A 10,503-nucleotide genomic window follows, 5' to 3' on the forward strand; every position below is an offset into this window, starting at 1 on the left:
TGCCACATCCCCAGTTATAAGAGGGTGTGCACACTTATGCAACCAGGTTATTGTAAGGTTTTTATTTTTAATTTTCCCCCTCGAAGATTTCAGTTTGTTTTTCAATTGAATTGTTCACATTATAGGTCACATTAAAAGTGGAAAAAGTTCTGACATTATTTATCTTTGTCTCATTCTTTTACATTACAAAAACCTGGCATTTTAACAGGGGAAACACAGTAGGTTAATTGATAACTGGATAAAAAAAATGAATGGCACTGTAATTCTGTTATCATTGCGCCTGTCAGTGGGTGGGATATATGAGGCAGCAAGTGAACAGTCTGTCCTCAAAGTTGATGTGTTAGAAGAAGAACAAACGGGCAAGCATAAGGATCTGAGCGACTTTGACAAGGGCCAAATTGTGATGGCTAGATGATTGGGTCAGAGCATCTCCAAAACCACAGCCCTTGTGGGGTGTACCTATCAAAAGTGGTCCAAGGAAAGAAAAGTGGCCAAGGCTCATTGATGCACGTGAGGAGCGAAGGCTGGCTTCTGTGGTCTGATCCAACAAACAAGCTTCTGTCGCTCGAAATGCTGAAAAAGTTAATGCTGGTACTGATAGAAAGGTGTCAGAACACACAATGCATCGCAGTGTGTTGCGTATGGGGCTGCGTAGATGTAGATCATTCAGGGTTCCCACGCTGACCCCTGTCCACTGCCGAAAGCACCTACAATGGGCATGTTAGCATCAGAACTGGACCACGCAGCAATAGAAGGTGTTCTGGTCTGAATTAATCACATTTCCTTCTACATCACGTGGATGGCCGGGTGGGTGTGCATCGCTTACCTGGAGAACACATGGCACCAGGATGCACTATGGGAAGGAGGCAAGCTGGCAGAGATGTGACAACATGTGGCAACAAACTCCCATATTCTTCATATGAATGGGCAAAATGTGTTATGGTCTGATGAAACCAAGGTTGAACTTTTTGGCCATAATTACAAAAGGTATGTTTGGCGCAAAAACAACACTGCACATCACCCAAAGAACACCATACCCACAGTGAAGCATGGTGGTGGCAGCATCATGCTTTGGGGCTGTTTTTCTTAGTCAAGGTGGAGGGAATTAAGAACAGTTCCAAATACAAGGCAATTTTGGCACAGAACCCTCAGGCGTCAGTTAGAAAGCTGAAGGTGAAGTGGAAGTTCACCTTTCAGCACGACAACGACCCAAAGCACACATCCAAATCCACAAAAGCATGGCTTCACCAGAAGAAGATTAACGTTTTGCAATGGCCCAGCCAGAGCCCAGACCTGAATCCAATTGAACATCTGTGGGGTGATCTGAAGAGGGCTGTCTGCAGGAGATGTCCTCACAATCTGACAGATTTGGAGCGCTTTTGCAAAGAAGGGTGGGCAAATATTGCCATGTCAAGATGTACCATGCTAATAGACTCCTTCCCAAAGTGCTGTAATAAAATCAAAAGGTGCTTCAACAAAGCATTAGTTTTATGGTGTGCACACTTATGCAACCATGTTATTCTGAGTTTTATTATTTTCTTCCTCAAAGATATTAGTTTATCCTTTGAATTGTTCATGTTATATGTCACATTTAAGGGGGAAAAGGTTCTATCCACTGTATATTTTCTGTTCTACTGGATTTATTATGATTTATGTACATATTTTACTGATGGTTAAACTTAGAACAGCAAGGTGCAAGTGCCAGAAAAGAGGCTGATTTGGTTTAGAGCTAAAGGTGAAGCTAATGGGTTTTTCCTGTTTTTCAGTAGAATATATCAGTATTAATGAACAGTACAACAGATGTTACTCATTTCAAAGTCAAATTTTCAGAATTCAGGTGTTTTTAAAATGATTATCGCTTGAATTGAATCACCCCAAAGTCCAGGTAATGAAAAACATAACACATGCAGGCATATTTCAGAATGTACTCACTAAGAATACATTTCATAAACATCCATACAGGACACTGATCTTGACAGCCACACCCAGGAAAGAACTATAAAGACAATTATTCAAATAACACTCACACACCTTTTTAGAATAAATGACCATTCTTGAACAGCATGTTTTCATGGCCCCTTTATACCTCTCTAATACACTGTGGTACCTGTCTGCCACTGAACTCTGGTTTCAATCATGCCATCACTAGTTCAAAGTGCTATTCAGGGCCTTTGAAATCTTTTCAGACCTATCCCATGCAAGATCAATAATGGCCAGCTCATCAAGTCTAGCTTTCTTTTCAATGGCACCATTTCTTGTAAATCAGCTGGTTTGCCGTTGGTAGACTACACCCTCCCGACGGGGATAAAAGCCAGGCTTTCTGCAACAGGGTGCACACACTTTCAGTGAAGACCAGAGTGGATACTGCAAGGAATCAAAGTGAAACATCGCTCCTTCACTAAAAGGTAATACTTGCTTTTAGGCTAAATTCTAATTTATTGGATTAATGTAGCATATTGCAGTAATTTATTCCAGTAGCATGCATTAGGCTAATTAAAAAACAGTGTATTTATGATTTGTCCTCTTGGTCTACTTCTTCAGACCCTGATTTGGTAGTGAGCAGGAATGTTAGGACTGGTTATCTCTAATATTTGTCCATAGTTGATTATTTACTCAAAAGCTAAAGGCAATCTCCTGGTTAGGTCAATGTCATAACCTGTTACTGTTACAGAATGGTTAGCGAACAAAAACAGTTTAAAGCAAAGGTATACAACTCACTGAATACCGGGTTTACATTTAACAGTGCATTTTCATATTCATTGTTACATTACAGCCTCATTCTTAAATTCATTCGATTTTTTCCTATTAACTTATATAATACCATAATGACCAGGCAAAAACAGGTCTTTCGAAATATTTTGCAAATATATAAAAAAATATAAAACTGAAGTATCGTTCATTTGTATCCAGACCCCTTCTCTTAGTACTATGTTGAACCAACTTTATTATTTAGTTTTTTAGGCATTTAGCAGCAGTCTGATAAAATGCAGTATTTTCACAGCACTCCGAAGGTCTTCTTAAACAAGACAAAGAGGACAATTTGGTTTTCCTACAGTCAGTTATCTATAAAGTTTCCGTTAACTTGTGGATCAGCTGTTTCTTGTTAAAACTGCACAAGCAGGGACAAGAAAGGGGTTTGTTTTTCCATTACATGTTTTGTTTGAAAAGCTTATTTGTGTTTTGTGTTTTGATCTAGTTTTTGAATCCAAACCAAAAATATGACATGTGGGTGGAGCTAAATGTTTGTACATTTGGGTGGAGCTATATGTGAAATGTTTCTGTCATTGGCCAAATGAAAAGCCAACCCTTCTTGTCCCTTCAAAATAGCAGTTAACCCTACAGACATAAACGAGACACCAACATGAAAGCAATCGTACAAATCTTGTTCTCAGTAACATTTTCCAATGAGGATGATCAAAACTGAAGCTAAATCAGTCAGTTCAGTGCCCTTTAATGTATAATATTTACCTTTATTTTTACGAAGAAGACACGTTACATAAAAACAGTACCAAAACTGCATTGGAAGTAAAAACATTCCTTTTTTTCATCTTGTCCAACAAAGAACAATTAGGAAATTGGACCTACTGGATCCACAAGAAAATGGGTGGAGATGCATCAAAAGAGAGAGCGGATAAGGCTGAAAGAAACCTTCAGGAAACCACAAAGGAAAAAGAAAGAATTGAGGAAGAAAAGAGAAAGCGTGAAGATGACTACAAGCAACTCTTTGCTGAGAAAGTCAAACTTGAAACAACACAGAAGATGGAGGAACAACAACGATGGGAGCAAGAGAAGCAGAGACAAAAAAATATTGAACACAACAGAGCACAAGAGAAAGCCGAAAGGATAAGGATTCATCAAGAAAAGAATAATGCCAACAGTCCTAAAACTGTAGGATGAAGAGACAATAGTTTAAATGTTTGATTATCCACAAAAAGATTTGATGGATACAGTACACAGTTATTGTAAAATAAATATTAACTAGCTGTTTTATTTTTCAAAAATAAATATTGCATAGTTTCAATAACAAAAAAGATAAACTGGTTTTATAACCCTGTTTTTTGTTTACCAACCAAATGTAGTCTGATATTGTCATGTTTTTTTTTTGCCTTGAGTACTGTATTGTAGCCTACTCTCCAGCATTGCAATACATATCTTCTATTGATGTTCAATCTTATCTCTGATTCTAGCTTTCACCTTCTCCTGGTTGTTTAGGTCTGAACTGGGAACCAATTTATAGGAAAAACCAAAAGCTGCAGACACTTGACCCTCTGTGGAATCGGTTTGACATCCCTGATCTAAATGCTTGGATGTAATACGAGGTTATTTTCTATCAACTGAGAAGTGTCAGGTTTTTTTTCAGAACAAATCAGAGGGACAAATACTAATGAGAACTGAATTAATCATAGGCTACTATAACATGCATTTCTGATGCAATTGATATGCTAGCGGCTTGGTAAGAATAAAAATGACCAATATGGTTTTGAAGGTAATTAACATATTTTGTTCACTGAAAGTTAGACGGTATTCAGCTTTGTTGTATTATCCCATCACCTATCTAAATACAGTACTGCAGCACCGTGCACAGACCTTCCGAGGGGCATGTGCTGAAACTGAAAAAGTGCGTGGCGTTGCCGGCTCAGACAGACGGACGATGTGTTGGAGTGAGTGACATGCGTTAAAAAGACAGATGACGCTTGCTCGTTGGTGTGAGCGACACATGTCACGGTGACAGATGGGCACATGTCAACCAGGAAAGGGCACTTCATTGCAAAGGGGCGTGTGTTCTGCACTGGTTCAGCCTTATCTGTGTACGTGCCTGCAGTACTGTGCAAAAGTCCAAGACAACTGGAAGTTGAGTCAAACCATATATTTGGGTGAAGTGTTTATTAAAAAATAAAAAAACACAATCTTCGGTAGTTAATCACAATTAATCGCAATTTCCAAATGGGTTGACATTTTGCCCTTATTCCACACTTTTCTGTTTAAAAAGCAGTGCATTATGTTAAAGACATAGTGTGTTTTATTGTAAACTATGAAAATTGCTTGACTTGGAATTAAATAAATGCAAGTTGTCATAGCATTTGAAGAAAAAATAGCTACTTTTATGTCAGTGCTTGATTATGGTGATCTGCTGTAAATACATGCATCAACCTAAGTGTCCAAACCTCTAGATGCAGTATATAAGGCTGCATTACGTTTCCTTAAGCAGGGTAAGGAACAACCATCAGCAACCCAGCACAAGCCATTTTCTTAATTAACAGCACTTATGTTGGCAAAATACCACAAACCCCTGAAATATTTCTCATGTAAAAATAGGCTACACAGATTAAGGGGAGCCATATAGTTTATTACAACAAAATATTTTATTGAGTTGTACATTTGTTTCTGCATAACATGGGTTTCAAGTGTAATTTAAGTGTTTGATAAATGACCTTTTGGTTGTTCACTGTGATACACTTTTTAATGTGTGCATTTGTATCAGTGTAGCCTATTTGTTTGTTTTTATTATTGCTGTCACACAGGGATGAACTAGGACTAATTTCTCAGTGGTTATCTATGTAAAATTTAAATAAATAACAAATGATAGTTCTACAGTTTGATAATGATGTTTTTATTTAACAGAATTAACAAGATTTAACAAGGCAACTCTGTGGATAATTGTACACAATAAGTGGTGTGGACTGAAATGTGTGAAGAACTATAAACATGTACAAAAACAGTATCTCGTCACAAAAGCTGAAAATCTTGATAAATTAGTTATGTATTGCATCTTTGCCCTAGTTTACATTAGTGTTACTCTGTATTACAGGCGATTAGCCTTCAGCATTTGGTCAGCCAGAAAGCCACTGACAACTGAAAAAAGACCAGCAAGTATTAAGGCCACAGAACCCTCCTCCCTTTCAAAAAGAACAGCAGAAGACTGGCAGACAAAGATGTGAGTAATTCTAATGTTTCAATACCATGTAGGTGATATTTTATACCATTGAAATTTGTTTGACATTGATGGCCTATTATGGTAATGTCCTTGTACTGTAGATGGAGAAGTAACCCCAGATCTGATATTTTACAGAACATTGAGTCATGTCTGATAGTGAGACCATTGAGCTAGCCGCTCTGGGCCGGCCGTTCGAACTGGGGATGCTGTATGACTGCCGCAGGGATCTTCTCATCCCAGGTACAAGAAACAATTACTGTACTGTTAAGTCTGAAAATGATCAACAGCCCTTTTCTTGAATGAATTGAAAGTGTTTGTCAACAGTATATAGTTGGATAGTTCTCGTATGGACAGCACCATAGAAGTCTTTGACCTTGTAGTATTCAGCGAATGCAGTGCCACTTTTACAACGTTTAAAAATATATATATATTTCCTCACAAAAAGCATTTTATCCGCTAGCTTAAAATGCTTTATAAATGGGCCACCATCCGGCGCTCCTGCCTAATAGGCAGTTGGGAGTCAGGTAAACGTAAGGATGGAGGGGTGTCCATTATGGTTAACTCTCGCTGGGGCACGGATGTTGCAGTTCTTGCTACGCACTGTTCACCAGACCTGGAGCTACTGACAGTAAAGGTACAACACTTCTACCTCCCGTGGGAATTCAGCTCCCATATTATCACTGCAGTCTACATACCCTCACTGGCGGATAAAACATGTGTGCTGGAAGATATGGAGTAATAAACAGTCTAGAGGATGCACACCCTGAGGCAGTTTTCATTGTTGATGGTGACATTAACAGGGCAAATATGAGGAACTTTTTACCAAAATACCACCAGCACATTAACTTCCTGATCAGACTCTTGACCATTGTTATTCACAAAGACGAAATGGTTACAAACCTCCCCCGCCCAGCGTTTGGTAAGGCAGATCATACATTGATTTTGCTCCTCCCATCCTACAGACAACGGCAAAAACAGGATAAAACGTTTTTTCAGACAGTTCAATGCTGGAATGAGGGATCCATTACAGCTGTACAGGACTGCTTTGAAACAACAAATTAGCAGTTGTTCTGTGATGCAGCCAATGGGAACATTGATGAATACACAGACTCTGTCACTGCATGTATCTCCAAGTGCATCGATGATGTCATCCCGAGGGTCAATGTCAGGACTTTCCCCAACTAAAAGCCCTGGGTTGATGGTAATGTCTGTGCTATGCTCAGAGCATGGTCTCCTGCCTATAGCTCCGGGAACCTGGAGGCTCTGAGGAGATCCAGATATGACCTACAGAAGGCCATCAGAGATATGAAAAGAGACTACAGGGATAGGTTGGAGTCTACCTACCACAGCCCGGACCCCAGGCACATGTGGTGTGGACTGCATCACATCCAAACTACAAAGGGAAGAATAGCAATGATGCACATCCTGCCGTCCTCAAAACCTTCTAGATTAGATTCAACTTTAGATGTCCCAATAGAATAGGTCAGAAAATGTACAAGTATTCAGTATATGTGTATTACCAGTGTTATGTATAGATGTGCAAACCTTTGAGCACAACTGTACTTATACTTGTAAATTTTTCTGCCCTCCTCTATTTGTCTTAAATTGCACATTTAGTATTGCCATTTGTACTGTATGTACTGCAAATGCAGTACAAATGGCAATGCTAAATGCGCAATTAAGACACATTTCTAAAGAAAATATGAGTGAGCAGGCAAAACACATGTCTTTTATTTCTTATGATATTCATATTCAATTATAGGTCTTAACAGAATGGCACAATCATAAAACAAAACATGGCAACAAAGAAAGAAATTAACTGACCCCTGTTCAAAAGTCTGCATACCATTAGTTCTTAATATGATGTATTAACCCCTTTAGCATCAATGAAAGTGTGCAGTCTATTCTAATCGTTGTCTATGAGGCCCCGAATTCTTGCAGGTGGTATAGCTGCCCATTCGTCTTGGCAAAATGCCTCCAGGTCATCCAAAGTCTTTGGTCGTCTTGCATGAACCGCACGTTTGTGATCTCCCCAGAGTGGCTCGATGACTGTGATGGCCACCCCAGAACCTTCACCTTTTTCTGTTGTAACCACTAGAGGGTCAACTTGGCCTTGTGCTTAGGGTCATTTTCGTGCTGGAAAGTCCAAGAGCGTCCCATGTGCAGCTTTCGTGCAAAAGAATGCAAATTGTCTGCATTAATCTTTTCATACATTTTCACAAGATTCCTCGTGCCTTTAGAGCTTACACACCCCCGAAACATCAGTGAGCCACCACCATGCTTCACAATGGGGATGGTATGATTTTCACTATAGGCCTTGTTGACCCCTCTCCAAGCATAGCGCTTATGGTTGTGACTATGAAACTCTATTTTGGTCTCATCACAGTGTGCCAGAAGCTGTGAGGCGTGTCAAGGTGTTGTCAGGCATATTGTAACCGGGCATTTTTGTGGCATTGGTGCAGTAAAGGCATCTTTTTGGAAACTCAACCATGCAGCTCATTTTTGTATTATCGTATTGTGGTCCTTCAAACAACCACACTGTATTTTTCCAAAGCAGCCTGTATTTCTCCTGAGGTTACCTGTGAGTTTTTCTTTGTATCTCGAACAATTGTTCTAGCAGTTTTGACTGAAATCTTTCTTGGTCTACCTGACCTTGGCTTAGTAAGTGTAGCTATCCAGTTGAAATAAGGTCAGCCTTGACTGATGGTCTAATGTCTTTTATTCAACTTCTTTGCGGTGACCAACATATAGACCGACGTAAGAGCTAAACAGAAAATGAACAGGCAGAAAACAAGATAATTCATTAGCTTAATATGTCACTGTTGGGACCGGAAGTTATCAAGATCCATGAAATAAACTCATATTTACTTTAGACACAATTAATGGCAGTAATCATACCTTGTAGCCACTCTCAGCTAGAGCTAAACTCCTTTTACCGTACTCTCCCCGTTCATTTTGACACTTGTTTCTCTCTTTCATTCTAGGTGCTGTTACCGTTTATGCGCCGTTTTTCTGTTAACTTCTGTTTGAACAGGAAACATGAAATAAAACAATGCATTGTAGAGAAAAACTTAAACCCTTTGCCACTTATATTAAGAGATCCCTGAATTTTTCACTTCTTAATAAGTGATTGAACAGTACTGACTGGCATTTGCAAGGCTTTGGATATCATTACCTTGTTACGCAGGTTTTTTGACAGTTCTTTTCTACTACCCATGGCTCAGTTTCAACCTTGCTCTGTAAATCCACGTGTAAGCTAACAAACTCATTGACTAATTTTACACACAATAATTGCAATTTAATAAGCCACAGGCATGGGAAATTAACCTTTAATTGCCATTTTCACCTGTGTGTGTCACCTTGTGTGTCTGTAACAAGGCCAAACATTCAAGGGTATGTAAACTTTTGATCAGGGCCATTTGGTTGATTTCTGTTATCATTATGATTTAAAAAGGAGACAAACAACTATGTGATAATAAATGGCTTCATATGATCACTATGCTTAAATATAAGACCGTTTTTTTGCATGATCAGTCATTTTCAAAATCAATGCCATAATTTCAAAATTTCTGCCAGGGTATGCAAACATATGAGCACAACTGTAGAATTAAAGGTGCCTGGAATAACCTTTTTGGTTGCCATACAAGGAGAACCTTTCCGTTTCCTGGAGGAACCCCCATGAAAAGATAACATAAACAAAATCAATTCCATAATTTCACAATTTCTGCCAGGGTATGCAAACTTATGAGCACAACTATATAGTGTGTGTTACAATTGGGATAATAGTTGTGCAGGTACAAATGGCAATTCTATATGTAATGTAGCATGTGCAACCAGGATTCAGAGATAGCAGCAATGTGGTCGCTAAGTTTAACAACAACTGTAAAAATGCAAGTACGATGGCAATTCTAAATGTGCAAAAAGGCTAATTGAATGTGCAAGGTTGTATGTGCAACTGACATGGAAGGATAGCCGCAGTGAGGTTCCCAAGGTAGACATGTAACAACTGAAAAGTTCCTTACCTGACTTTACAAGGCAGTGTCAGAGTAGTACAAAAGGAGTAGTGCAACAAGGTCCCTGAGATCCAGGGGGGTATGGTTAGTGATGGGTCCCAGAGATCACAGAGTTTTCTTGGTATTCAGAGTTCTACAGATGGTAGGAGGGCCAACAGTTTGTGGCATGGATGTGAAGGGTCCCTGATGATCCCTGCGCAGACACCGCTTGTACTGGAGGTCTATGATGGCTGGGAGCTGGGCACCCGTGATGTGCTGGGTGGTTTTCACCACCCGTTGCAGGTCCTTCCGGTCAGCTACATAGCAACCGCCAAACCACACTGTGGTACAGTTAGTAAAATGCTCTCGTCTGTGAAGCATAAAAGTTCACAAGGATCTTGGGAGACAGACGGGCCTTCTTCAACCTCCTCTAAAAGTACAGGTGCTGCTGCGCCTTTGTAACCAGGGTTGAGGTGTTGAGGGACCAGGAGAGGTCCTCTGAGATGTGGACACCCAGGACTTTGAGGCTGTACACATGCTCCACCTCAGTGCCATCGATGAGAACTGGGGCATGAC

At 39.7% G+C, this 10,503-nt stretch overlaps 1 protein-coding gene across 3 annotated transcripts in view; it reads left to right on the forward strand.

Annotated features, from left to right (window-relative positions):
- Positions 1 to 10,503, forward strand: part of LOC105008545 — a 39,249-nt gene that overhangs the window by 23,162 nt on the left and 5,584 nt on the right. For 2 of the 3 annotated variants that reach the window (XM_020048645.3, XM_020048646.3), the window contains 2 exons: positions 5,810 to 5,935; positions 6,071 to 6,175. In XM_020048645.3, coding sequence (XP_019904204.2) covers positions 6,082 to 6,175 — 94 coding nt within the window. In that variant the 5' untranslated portion in view covers positions 5,810 to 5,935; positions 6,071 to 6,081. Of the gene's footprint in view, positions 1 to 2,219; positions 2,406 to 5,809; positions 5,936 to 6,070; positions 6,176 to 10,503 lie in introns of those variants that run through there. The other variant, XM_020048647.2, reaches the window with a different exon arrangement.

Source organism: Esox lucius, chromosome 7, assembly GCF_011004845.1.
Source record: "Esox lucius isolate fEsoLuc1 chromosome 7, fEsoLuc1.pri, whole genome shotgun sequence".
NCBI classification, from domain to species: domain Eukaryota; kingdom Metazoa; phylum Chordata; class Actinopteri; order Esociformes; family Esocidae; genus Esox; species Esox lucius.